The sequence below is a fragment of the Rhinolophus ferrumequinum genome, chromosome 15, assembly GCF_004115265.2.
Source record: "Rhinolophus ferrumequinum isolate MPI-CBG mRhiFer1 chromosome 15, mRhiFer1_v1.p, whole genome shotgun sequence".
NCBI lineage: Eukaryota > Metazoa > Chordata > Mammalia > Chiroptera > Rhinolophidae > Rhinolophus > Rhinolophus ferrumequinum.
In genome coordinates, this window is record NC_046298.1 from 39,488,459 (window position 1) to 39,501,584 (window position 13,126).

General features: G+C 47.0%; 1 protein-coding gene across 2 annotated transcripts; it reads right to left on the reverse strand.

Moving 5' to 3' along the window:
* Positions 1–71: 71 nt before the first annotated feature.
* On the reverse strand, positions 72–12,846 carry LOC117035075 (cytochrome P450 2B11-like). Of its 2 annotated transcripts, XM_033128711.1 has the most exons (9): positions 12,615–12,846; positions 9,508–9,670; positions 9,211–9,360; positions 7,546–7,706; positions 6,867–7,043; positions 6,150–6,291; positions 4,554–4,741; positions 4,229–4,370; positions 72–1,414 (listed from the first exon to the last, which is right to left on the reverse strand). In XM_033128711.1, exons 1-9 carry the CDS (start codon positions 12,780–12,782, stop codon positions 1,224–1,226), a joined length of 1,482 nt encoding a protein of 493 aa, XP_032984602.1. In that variant the 5' UTR covers positions 12,783–12,846; the 3' UTR covers positions 72–1,223. The 2 variants fall into 2 exon arrangements, with proteins under 2 accessions (XP_032984602.1, XP_032984603.1); XM_033128712.1 differs by lacking the exon at positions 9,508–9,670.
* Positions 12,847–13,126: the final 280 nt, after the last annotated feature.

The window sequence follows — 13,126 nt, forward strand, 5'->3', positions numbered from 1 at the left end:
CATGATCTGATGGGGAAACCTAGCTCCATGTTGGTAGTTTTGGGGATTGCTTAATTTAGCCATTCCTCAAGGATTGTTTTGAACATTTATTATATGCCACACACTGCTCCATGGGCTGACAGAACAGTAATGAACAAGACAACAGGTTTGCATTCATGGAGCTGGCATTGAGGTGAAAGGAGAAGTATTCAGCTTCTGGAAAGATCCCTTGTGACCCGACAATAAATGGGTCACACGTGAAATGGCACAGATCACCACCTGACCCAGATATGTCAGGCTTTGGATGTTTTTTTGAGTCTCAGAGGACTTCAAGGGGAATATCTGGGAATCCAAGGCACCAGTTTATAATCACACAGATCAGGGAGCCGTGGGCTGAGGACACACTTTTTCATGTTGGACAGAAAAAGGAAAGGCAGTAAGATGAGGAGGCAGGAGGACTATGGTGGGGCACAACATGGATGAACCTCAAAAATATCCCTCTAAGTGAAAGAAGCCAGTCACCAAAAGATCACATATTTTGTGATTCCATTATGTTAAAATATGTAGAAAAGGCAAATCCAGAGACATAGAAAGCACTAAATTAAGTTCTTTAAAATTCTTGATTTTTTTTTTGTTTTGTTCTGTGAATTTCACTTTAATTTAAAAACATATGGGGAGGGAGCGTTAGTAAAGAGTTTGAGTTCTATAGCCAGGAAGATAGAGTGTGAATCTTGGTTCTCCACTCACTAGCCATGTGACCTCGGACAATTGACACCTATGCGCAGCCTCTGTTTACTCATCTATACGATAGACATGATCGTTGTACCCACCACGTGGGGCCATTGAGAGATTCAAGAGAGATCGTATCTGCACAGCTCATGGAGCACGGAGTTGATAAATGGAGGCTGTGGTTGTTCTGAGAAGGGAGAAGTCACTCAAGGTGAGCTGTGGCCTGGGTGGCAGAACTGTAGAGAAATCCTGAGTTGAGTTTCCCCTTTCAGCCTCCAGTTTCTGTATACATACCACTCCTGGAATTCCAGAGGAAAGGAAAAACCTCCTTGAGTATTCAGAAGAGCTACAGCATGACGGAAGGAGATGAGACTACATGGAGGTGGCAACCAAGGAGGGGGATGGATACTGGCTTGGAGCAGATTTCTCAGATACAAGAAAACGTGGAGAGTCAGGGAGCGTTCCCTGCAGAGGTGGGGATACTTCATGACCCTGGAATCCTTTGACCCCTTCCTTTAACCCTCTCGGCGGGACAAGAAGCGGATTTGGTAGTTTGGGGCCACCCTGCCCAGTCCATCCTCCTGGGGTGTGATGTCAATATCCTCAGAGGCCACGGGGCTGTCCAGGGAGAAATTCTGGAGGATGGTGGTGAAGAAGAGGAATAATTCCATGCGGGCGATGCTTTCGCCAAGACAAATGCGCTTCCCTGTGGGCACAGAGGATCACAAATGTGGATCACCCAGAGTGCATGCGTGTTCTTTGCCCAAAGCCCAGACACCTGTGTCCATTGCAACCTATTTGCATGGGACTGGCCTTTCACCTACAATTCAGGTGGACTTTTAGGAGCATCCCAAACCCTCTGAAACCAGGTGCAAATCTTTGGGTGGATATGCGTTGCTCATTTTTCCAGGGGAGGGTTTGTAGTTTCTGTCAGATTTTCAAGGGTTCAGTTGGCCCCACAGAGTCTAAAGACCCTCACCTGGTTGGATGTGTGAGTGTGTGTCTCCACATGGGGTGTATAGGTGTGTGCTTAGTGCTGACTCAGCATTAAGAGAATGGTACCTATCTCATAGTCCTACTGTGAGGAAAAAGAAGTTAATATTTGTGAACATTCTTAGACTAATACCTGGTCCATAGTTAGGATCCTATAGGTTAGTTAGTACTTTGTGTTTTGTTCTGGGTGCGTGTGGTGGGGAGTGAGAGGTGTGTGTTTGGCACTGCATGTGATTGTCTATCTTCTTATCTCAGTCTGAAAGTCATGGGCTTCAAGAGCTCCCCCCAAACTCCATATTGTCTATAAATCTGTGAATGGGACTTATGCACATGAGATGGGAGCCTATCACAGTCTCAGAGGTGTAAGGCACCCCTCGCCCCACCAATAGGTTGTAAACCACTTGCTTGGAGAGAAATGAGGACAAATGGAGCTGAGGCAGCCACATGGAGAGCCTCTCCCCTTACTTAGTGGTTCTTTATCTACAAGCTGACAACCTTGGAAAGGCCATTTCAAGGATGGGTTTCCAGGCATTTCTTAGACCTTGCGAGTTGTTAGATATTGTGCTTGTGTGGAAGTGCCTGGGGGAGGGTCCACATTATTGGCACATCCAGAAACTAGGAGACATGAGCTCAGAAATCCTGGGGGTAGGGCTCTGGGCTGGTTCCTCTCCTGTAAACGGCTCTATAATCCACCTCTTTCCCTCCCTATCTCCCTCCCACTCCATTCTCCCCTCCCTGGGCTGTCCGTAGGATACCCTGTGGTAGATCTTTGGCTCTCACCTTTGTGGCTAGGTTTGTCTTTCTGCCCATAGCAGTCACCTCAGTGTTTTTCTCTGACCTCTTGTCAGGCACTGGTTCTCTGTTCTTCGTTTATTCTCTTCTTTTCTTTTTTTCTGCTTTCCTCAATCTTGCTTGATTCATGGTCTCTGTCTATTTGGATCTGATTCTGTCTGCAACTCTCTCCCTCTCATGTTTTTTTTTTTTTAAAGTGTTTTGATTTTTTTTTCTCTTTTTTTTATTTTTTAATTTATTGGGGTGACAATTGTTAGTAAAATTACATAGATTTCAGGTGTGCAATTCTGTATCACATCATCCATAAATCACACTGTGTGTTCATCTCTCTCTACAGATCCCTTTTCTCTCCTTCACGGTTTCTTCCTCTCTACTTACTCGTATATCCCGCTCTTTTTTTCTCTCTATCTCTTATTCTGCTTTTCTCCTCCTTTTTCCTCCTCCTCTCCCTCCTCCTCCTCCTTCTTTTCCCACCTCTGTTGTCTCACTTTCACCCTCTGTCTCTTTCTGCCACTATCTCCCCATATCTCTCTTCCTCTGTGTCTCTCCTTGTCTTTCTCTCTGTTTCTCACTCACTCTATCCTTATTTGTCTGTTTCTGTCCTTACTTCTCTATATTTCTATCTCTCTCTAAACTTAGGACAAACTATTGAATGAAGGAATTCACCCTCACCCCACCACCCACATATCCCCAGACTCTCATTTGAGATGAAATGAGAGAGGAGGCCATTACACTGGGCACAGCCAAGGGCCCTGGGTCACTGAAGTTGCTGATAGACCTCAAGACTAGGAACTTGATTCTGGGATCTTTCTGTAGCTCCAAAAAATGAGGACCCTGGGCTTGGATTTTCTTTGGATGGGGCCAAAGGGTGCAGAATGGGGATAGAGACAAGTCAAGGCATGTCAAGACCCTCCCCAGCTCCTCCGTGCCAACAGGATAACTCCCAACTCCCCTCAGCTTTCAAGGCCCTCCAGCTGAGCTCTTCACCTTTATCCCCTTTGTGATCTACAACCCAGGTTCCCTGGGCTCTTCTAGGTTCTCACATGTGCCATGCTGTATCGACCTTCAGGCTTTGCTCTTACCCTTCCCTGTGCTTCTTTCCAGTGGTTGAGTGATATTCACCCATGAGGTCTTTGACATAGAAGCCAATGCTTCAGGCGAAGTTTTTCCTCACCAACCAACCAGGAGTAGTCAGTACTTCCCATTTTGTGCTCCCAGAGCCCCCTGTAGAGTGCTTATGGCAACTATGATTAATAATAATGATCATGATAATCACAGCTCCTATGACCACTTACTTTGTGCCGAGCAGTTCTGATCACATTTCAGGCATTCAATCTTATAATCAGGTATCATTTTGTGGCCATCTGATGACTGTCCATCTCCCCTGCTGGACTGCAAATTTCCTGAGGCAGGATCTCTGTCTCCATGTGACATGTCTGATGCATTTCCTTTGGCCCCCAGTAAAGAATTGGGCTCCAATTAATGCTCAACAGATATTTTATACGGAGGTGTAGAGAGGTTAACACACTTGCCCTCGGTCCAGCTTACCAAGATGTGCCATTGGGTTGAGACCTCACTTCTCAATGGTGGCAGTGAATGTGGCCTGGGATAACGCAGGTAACACACCTGGAACATACTCACTACTCCATAAACAAAGACGTCGCCTTGATTGTCTTAAGGAGGGGATGACAACGACACTTTGGTGTCTGGGGCAGTGAGTATGGATCCAGCTTACCTAGGGAGAAGGGGATAAAAGCTTCATTCTTCTTTAGTGCCCCATCAGCATCCAGAAAGTGGTCAGGGTTGAAGGTGTGTGGGCTTTCAAAGTAACGTGGGTCTTGGAGAGCAGAGCTCAGGATGGGAAATACTTCAGTGCCCTGAGAGATGATCACAAGATCAAAGATATTGCCATTGTCTTCCCCACCCCAGCCTTGAAAACAAAACAAAAATGAAACAAAACAAGAAGCCCTAGTGATAAAACAACAAGAGGTCAAACTTGGAGATCGAGAGAACCCAGGATGCCCACACTGGAGAGATGTGATCACCCCAGCTGGCCTCACCTTTGGGATGAAGTACTCTCGGAATTCAGTGTCTTCGGTGACCACGTGGGGCCCGCCCAAGGGGAGGAGGTCCCCGAATCTCTGAATCTCATGAATGACTGAGTCAGTAGATGGCATTTTGGTTCGGTCATCGAGGACCGGAAGCCGATGTGAGCCAATCACTTGATCAATCTCTCTGTGGACTCTCTCTGCACAGAACAGTGGAACCAGAAAACCTCATTTAAAGATGCAGCTCAGCAGAGACACTGCTTTCTAAGGGCCAATGAGCCTGGGAAAAAACTATAAGAAAGGGTTACGTCATTGACATCCCTCGGAGCAACCGGCTGGGGTGGGGGAGGCAAAGGAGGAAGCAAGAAAAGTTCCCACATTGGTGTTTAATGAATGTTATGGATTCTCTCCCCATGTGCACAAGTGAACACACACACATACACACCACACACACGCACAATTTTCCATAGAATTTCAGATGAAGATCTCAAGGCTAAAAAAAATGTAAAAGAAATTCAAAAAGGGAAAGTAAAAAGAACTCGAGGCTATGAACCTGTCAAAATTCCCACTCTAATATGAGTAGAAAATCAACTAATGTTTATTACGTGTGTATTATGGATGTTTCACTATTCTAAGTCCTCAGAAGCATAACAGTGAAATAGATCAATAGATCAACCCAAGAACAACTGGATAAATAAATGAATACATCAATTAATCAATCAATTCATAAATGAAAAGACTGATGTGTAGAAGAACAGTAATATTAGATGTATGTATTTATTTATCAGTCAGTAAGTGAGTTAATAAATCATTAATTAATAAATGGTCCCAAGACAAATAAATAAATCAACCTAATTAAACTAATAAATCACATGAATGGATGGATGGCTAGATTTATGCAGGAATAAGTGAACAAATAAATTAGTGGAAAAATATGTAAATAAAGCAATAAATGGATGGATGTCTTGATGATAAATGAATAAATCAAAGATCAATCAATGAGTGAATTATTGAATGAATAAATGAAGGGGGAGAAGGTATAAGGATGAATTGAAAGACTGACTGATGGAAGGATTAAGGAATGAAATCGAGTTCATAAAAGGACTAGATGGGTGCATGAATGAATGAATGGATAAATGAGCCAATGGATCAATGATAAATAGTTCATTTAATTAACCACTATTTCAAAGGATCAATAAATGAATCAGTTAATCCAAATGAGGAATGGAAGTGTATGCTCTTGGGAGAATCATAGATGAAAGTAACTTGAGTATACAGATCAATTAATAGACAAAAGTGCAGACGGATGGATGGATGGATGATGGATGGATGGATGGATGGATGGATGGATGGATGGATGGAGAGATGGATGGACGGATGAGTCAATCTTTAAGTGATTGGCAAAAACAGGGAGAGAACAGATTGACAGATTTTTCATTTGTCCATCCACCAGCAGGGCTGGCTTAGTTCGCCACTCATTCAATCCTTCGGTGTTCCTGATATAAGAGGGGAATGCTGCCTCTCTCATTCAAGCAGGACCCCTACCCCACTTCTGCAGCCACAAAGGGGTCAGAGACGCCCCTTGATTGGCTGTCCCGGCCAGCCTACCTGTGATGTGGGGGTATTTGAGCAGGATCAGGAATCCATAGTGAAGAGTGGTGCTGACGGTCTCGGTACCCGCGAAGAAGAGTGAGAGAACAGTGATGGTGAGGTTCTGTTCGTGGAACTGACTGTTCGGGTCCGATTTCTCCTGGGTCCAGAGGAACAGGGTTGGGTCAGGGGAGGCTGGAGCCTTGCTACACTCATATTTCCAGTCTCCCTCCACTTGTTTCTGGGTCTCTCACACCACCTGGCCAATTTTACTTTTCTCTCTATCCTCTGCGTGTCCATCCATTATCTCTATCTCTGTCTCTCTCAGTCTCTCTCCAACTCTGTCACTGTTTCAATCCATCTCTTCATCTCTTCGGTGTGTTTGTCTGGCTTCCTCTCCCAGCGTCTTTCTGCCTCTGTGGGTCTTTTTACCTGTTGCTATATTTTTATTCCTTGTCCTGTTCCATATTCTCTCTCTTTCTCTCTCTCTCTCTCCTCTCTCTCTCTTCTCTCTCTCTCTCTCTCTCTATCTCGCTCTAGTCTCTCTCCCTCCTCTCTACTTTCCTCACTTTCTCCTTCCTTCCATTTCCCTTCTGTTCCCTTCCACATCTCCCCCACCTTTTCCTAATCTCCCTTCCTCATCCTCTGTTCTTACCTCCCCTTCCTCTTTCTCCCTTATTCTCAACCCCCTCATCTTTTCTCCCTCTGCTCCCTTTTCCCTTTCCCAAACCCCACTTCGTCCATGCGGAGCAGGTAGGAATCGATGAAGTCCCGTGGGTTGCTGGGTTCCAAGGTCTCCCTGTGCTTCTCCACACTGCGACCAATGAAGACTTTGACTTCCTCCAGGTTTCTGTAGATTTGCCTGTGTGCACCAGGTAAGTACTTCAAGATGTCGGAGAAGAACTCAAACACCTGTGGGAGAGAAGAGGCTGTGAGGTCCTCCTGCGGCTGAGCTAGCGAATCACAGGAAAAGGCAGCCCTCCTGGGCCCTAATACCTCCAAGAGGAATCTCTGTCTCTCTCTCTCTCTCTTTCTCTCTAGCTCTCTCTCTTACACACATACACATTTTCAACTCTATCTCATAGGCTCTCTTTATCTCTGCCCTTTTTTGCCTTGTTTTCTTTCTTCTTTCTTTTCTCCTTTCTCTTCCAAGCCCTCGTTTTCTTAGTCTCTCCCTCTAATTCTCTGACTCTCCATTTCTGCCTCCTCCATCACTCCCCTTTCTTTCTCTTGGTCTCTCAGTCCCTGTCTCACCATCTCTCTCTCCCTCCAGGTGCCTGTGACCCTGTCTCTTCCTGTTGTCCCTGCCCCTCTTCCAACCCTAAGCTGAATTTCTATGGCCCCAAAGCAGATCACCCCTTCCCCGTGCCCTGGATGTCCACCTCATCCGACCCTCCCTCACACTCTCCCTGACCTGGCTGGAGAAGGAGCTCAAGAGCGAGAAGGACTGGTAGCACAAGTCCAGAAGCTTCAGGAACTCAGGATCTCTGTAGGCAAAGCGTTTTCCAAAGACAATGGAGCAGATGATGTTGGCGGTGATGGAGTGGAAGAAGAAAGTGGGGTCCTGGAGCACTCCTAGGAGGAGGGGGCGGCAGGTCAGGACACAGACTCAAATGCCTAGGGAGAATCTGGTTTCTGCCTCGTCTCTGTGTGACTGTCTTCTGTCACTCAGTAATGATGAAGAAAATAGGAATAACAACAGCTAACACTCACTGGCCCGTATGATGTGCCAGGCCCTTAGTCTAAGCACTTCTCATATTATTTTATTTAATTCTTACCTCTACTTTGTGAGGAAGGTGCAGTTCTGTTATTATCCCCATTTCATATAAGGGTAAACAGAGAGGTTATGTCATTCGACCATGTGACCACTGCTGGGGCCAGGATTCAGACCCAGGCAACCCAGCTACAGAGACTGTGAGGTTGGTCCCCTCGTAGGCCCCAGCTCTGACTCTGGGAACAGGTACAGTTAATTCCCAGGGTAGGGTGAGCACAGCGCATCAATCCATTGCACGTACAAATTAAAACACTCTGCTTTCCCTGTTCCTTTTCTGGCATTCCCCTTCTCTTCTTTTGTTAACTTCTAGAGGCCTCTGGTCTTCAGGAAATCCTTCTGGACTTGTTAACTGATGTTTGTATGAGCCAGGCTCGCGGTGTTTGAGGGAGGGTGGGCTGTGAGCCCAGGAATGTCAGTCAAAGTCAGGTCAGGCAGCCCCTCCCTGCCGGTCTCCTCTGCCCATCTTCTCTCGTTCGTCTGCAGATCCCTTCTTGAGCCTGTCTGTCTCTCTAATTTCCTCTGCCTTTGTTTCTTTCTGCCTCTCCGAGTGTCTTCCACTCTCTCTGCCTCTGTGTGTCTCTTTGTCTCAGTCCCTCCAACTCGGTCTCTTTCTCCTTCTCTGTCTCTCTGTCTGTGTCACTGTGTTTCCTCCTGTATTTCTTCTCAGTCCCTCTCTCTGTCCTTTTCCTGTATTGTGCCTTCTGTCTCCGCCTCTGCCTCTCCCTCCCAGCCTCTGCATCTATGTCTCGCAATCTCTGGAGAAAGGACCCTGTCACCTTTGTAGTTCATAAACACCTGTTTATGGAGAATCTAAAAACAACTGAAAGTGCCAAGAGCAGAAAACCCCAACTGCCCTCCTTGCTCGCTGCCAGCTTGTCAGCAGTGCACCCAGGAGAGGAAAACATAATTTGTACTTTTCAAAATGTCTGTACTTTTCCCTTTTCTCTCTTTGTTTTCCTTTATGTAAGCCATGTTTTTGCCTTGGATAGATATAATTAATCCATGAATTGGTTTCCCTGAACACAAGTAAACAGTGTGCTAATATCTAAGCTTATGTCTTTGAGTTGTTCTCGACATTGCACCCTGCATCTCTTCTGGCTCGCTGTGTCCCTCTCCTACCCATCTCTGCCCATCTCCATGCCCCTGTCTGTGTCCCCATCCCCCTGTCTGATGATCTCTCAGGTTCTGTCTTTATCTCCACCTTTCTTTTTCCCCTGCCACATAAACCTCCTGTCTTTCTGTTGCTATGCACCCTGCACCTCTCTGTTTCACTGTCTTTCTTTCCTTCCCATTCCCCAGGCTCACCCTGGGATTTCTGCAGTTCCTCCACCAGACACTGAGCCTCCTCCTGAATCAGCTTCTCCACACTCTGCTTGCCCATCCCAAAGTGTCTCAAGGTGGCCAAAGAGAATTGCCGAAGGGTCTTCCAGCATTCCCCATTGGAAAAGATCACACCTGGGGTATAAACAGGCATGGGTGGCAAAGAAAGTCGAAAGGAGACTCTGGGTCCCGCTCCACCCCTTATCCTCCCTTCCCAGACACACCTTCCCCAACCCCCATCCTCCATCCCCCACCCCCTCCCGGTGCCTATGAGGCTCTTACCATATCCCTGGAAGGTTTGATCAAGAACGGCAATTTTCCCCCGACCAGAGAAGGCCTCAGATTGGCCCAGCAGGGCCTCCCGAATGGTGTCTATCCCACAGAGCATGACCACAGGCCTTTGCCCCAGGTACACCGTGACGACATCCCCGTATTTTTGTCGGAGCTGCCAAGCATACCCACATCCAGGGTTGCCATTAGTATGCACGTCTGTGACCATCCCAGTGGCTAAATCATTAAAACACTTACGTATAGACTGGTAATTAACCAGCCCCTCAAACCCTCCACCCCAATCTCTCTTTCCCTTTCCCAGGACCCAGCAACTAAAGGGTTAACCCATGACCCACAGGGTCTGCATGACTGGTTGGCACCCCAAGTAGTACAGATGGTTAAATATGTCTAATATCACCCCTGCCCATACCCTTGAGTCTGGTCAGCTCTCCCTGGAATCGCAACTAGACAACCATCCTTCTTGTGACCCAACTTCAACTTGCTGTCTGCCTCCCAACGATTTCCCCCAGAGAACTACCCTGAACCACCTACTTGGCTGACACGAAGGGAAAGTGATGGCCCTCTCAGGGGTGGTCATGAAATCTGAACAATCCTAACCCCAGTAAGCCCATTGGGAAACTGCTCAGTAGCATTTAGTGAAGCTGAAAGTTCACATGTACACTTAGTGATTCATCAACCTCACTCCCAGATACATAAAAAAGTGTGTGCTTGTTTTCACCAAAATAAAGAACAAGGAGAATCATCAAAACTTTATTAATAAAATGCTCAGCACCACCAATACAGCATATACAGTGACATGTCTGCATCGTGGAATATTACACAGCAATGAAAAAGAGCAAACCACCGCTACACCCAACAATATGAATGAAACACGCAGGCAAAATGTTGAGCGAAAGGAAGTAGACACAAAAGAGTCCATATGTCATAATTCTATTTATATGAAGTTCAAAAACAGGTAACATGACCTGTTGTGTCAGAACAATGGGAGGGTAGTGACTAGAAGGGACTTGAGGGACTTTCTGGGGGACGGGCCTGTTGTTACTTATCTGTATGTCAATTACATGAGTATTTTTGTTTGAAAAATTCACTGATTTGTGCACTTTTTAGGGCGATGTTAAACTTCAGCAAAAAGTTGACTTACAATCATAAAAACGTTAAGTTTCCTGAAAAAATCTCTCACACTGATCTGCAAAGCCTCCTCTCTGGTCTCCCGACACCCCGTCCTGTCCCCTCTGCAATCATTGCACCACCCACCCCACCCTACCCTGAAGCCAGAGTAATCCTATGAAAATGTAAATTAATTAATATCCCTAACCTGCTCCAAACCCTCCAGAGAGCTCCCGCCTCACTGACAGTAAGGTCTCGAGTCTCCACCACGGTCCACGGGGCCCTGTGTGACATGACCCCAACACCCCGCTGTTTCCCCTCCCACTCATCCCTTTGCTCACTCAGATCCAGCCTCTGCGTTCTCCCCCAAACATGCTGAACTTGCTCCTACTTCAGAGTTCTTGCACCGACACCTGCCTCTCTCTGCTGCCTTCCTCCTGCATCTTTCAGCGCCTCTGCCCCGAAACAAAGCAGGATTGAGCCTTTCCCTCACCACTCAATCTAAAGTAGCTCCCACCACTTTCTAAAATAGCACACTGCCTTATTGTAATCATAGTTCTTGTCTACCAATATTTCCTTCCTAGCTTATTTTGCATGTCCTGTCCAATGCCAATATTCCCCGGCATACAGAAGGGGCCCAGTAAATTACTATTGAATGAGGGAATAAATGAATGAATGGATCAAAGTAGCTGCCAGTTAATGAGCATTTCCTATACACCAGGCTGTATGCAACACCCCATCTTATCCTCAGAACAGTCTTATGAGGCATGCGTTCTTATTGTCACCGTCGTATTTTACAGAACAGGAAAAAGACTGAATGAGTTGAACCTAGAACACGAATCCAAGCCTGTCTGACTCCAGAAGGATTTGGGAGCATATTGGGGAATGGAGGAGGGGCAGTGCCTCCCTCCCCAACCTGTCCCTAATGAAACCCAGTAGCTCATGTCCTATCTCTCTCTCTCACTCTCTGTCTCTCTCTCCCCCCAAGATGCAATGATAATGGAGTACGTGGACACCTAGAGGATCCTTGGAAGGGCCATGAAAGAGCGGTAGGGGCCTGGAACTCTCAAACTTTTATGCAAAACTGTGTGTGGATACTGGGAGGGAAGAGCGCCCACACTTTCATCAGGTCCTCAAAGGATTTAGTGATCCCCAAACTGTTAGGCAGCTTCAGTCTAGGAGGACGCTAGAGAGAAAGAGACCTCCAGGCTGGATCGCAGCTTCCCTTCTGTGAAGTCCCAGCTGTGACTGTGAACTAGTGCCTTCCCTAGGCTGAGCCTCACTGTCTGTACCTCCGAGATGGGGAGAACACCTCCCCTAGCCCACAGGGCTGTTGTAAACAAGATTTAAAGAAGTCCCTTGACAATATAGGTAAATCCTAGCCACATAATTCTGAATGAAGAAACTAAATCCAGGAATTTCCAGGAAAGCATGGTACCCAGTGGTGTGGAAGACAATGAGAACTAAATAATATGTACTTGGGGCCCCTCCATATATGTGATAAAACTCTCTCTATTAAAAGCAAAGGGATCCAAGATTCAGGAATGTGGTCACCATGGTGCTTACTGGGAAGCACTCTGTAGGCAGCCTGCCCCCCCTTCCTCCCCTCCTCCTCTGCATTGTCCTGGCACTGGCATGAGTCAACCTTTGCTCTCTGTTAGTGATGGAGGAGTAACCGATTTGATTGTTGCCACTGCTCCTTTTTCTGTCTCTTCCAATGGCGACAGAACATGTGAACTTCGACACCCTTGGCTCATACGCGGACACCTCCTCATGCCCACTTGCCCACTCCAGGGACAGTGCCGTGCACTTCCAACTGAGCAGGGCGCCTCTGACTATCTGACCTCCAGCCACCAAGCTTCAGCTCCATGCTTCTTACTCACCAACCTTCACACACCCCATACCTGAGCCTGGAAACCTCACTCCTGGTGAGTGATCCCCAAGTCCGGAGACAAGGAGCCAGCCTCAGACCCCGCGCATCTGCATCTTACCTGCAGGATATATTTTAGTAGGCCTCTTCTCCTCATCTGCAGAAGGTTCCCAAAGAAGGGCAGAGGACGTGGGCCTGGTGGGAGGCGGCCATGTGCCTTTGGGTGGTCCCTGGCCAGGAGAAGCAAGAGTCCTGTGAGGAGAGCAAGGAGGAGGAGGACACTGAGCATTGTGGTCCCTTCTGACTGCCTTCCAGCCCTCTGCAGTTTTAAGCTGGGCCCTTTATCTCGAGCCTGCCTCTTCCACCACTTATATAACTCTATCCATTGCCCGCCTCCCATTTCATCATTGTCCAGGAATGTGAACTTGAAAGAGAGTTGCTAAGGAGCCCATACTTCCCTCTCCAGCAGCCCAGTGACCTGCTCACCCCGTACCCCAGCACTCCTTCCCCAGATGCTAGCAGAAATCCTGTGGTAATTTCCAAGGTCAACGTGAGTGTGTGTCCACACATGCGTTATTGACGGAGGAATATTTTCCTGGGAGTCCCCAAATGATATAGATGATGTTGGATCTC

What these genes read in the sequence shown, in the direction of transcription:
- LOC117035075 (XM_033128711.1), bottom strand. Translation starts at nt 12,782, where the DNA reads ATGCTCAGTGTCCTCCTCCTCCTTGCTCTCCTCACAGGACTCTTGCTT. An exon ending in GGAACTGCAGAAATCCCAGG is followed by an intron (nt 7,707 to 9,210) that starts GTGAGCCTGGGG and finishes CCCTCCTCCTAG; the next exon opens with GAGTGCTCCAGGACCCCACT. An exon ending in TGAGCTCCTTCTCCAGCCAG is followed by an intron (nt 7,044 to 7,545) that starts GTCAGGGAGAGT and finishes TCTCTCCCACAG; the next exon opens with GTGTTTGAGTTCTTCTCCGA.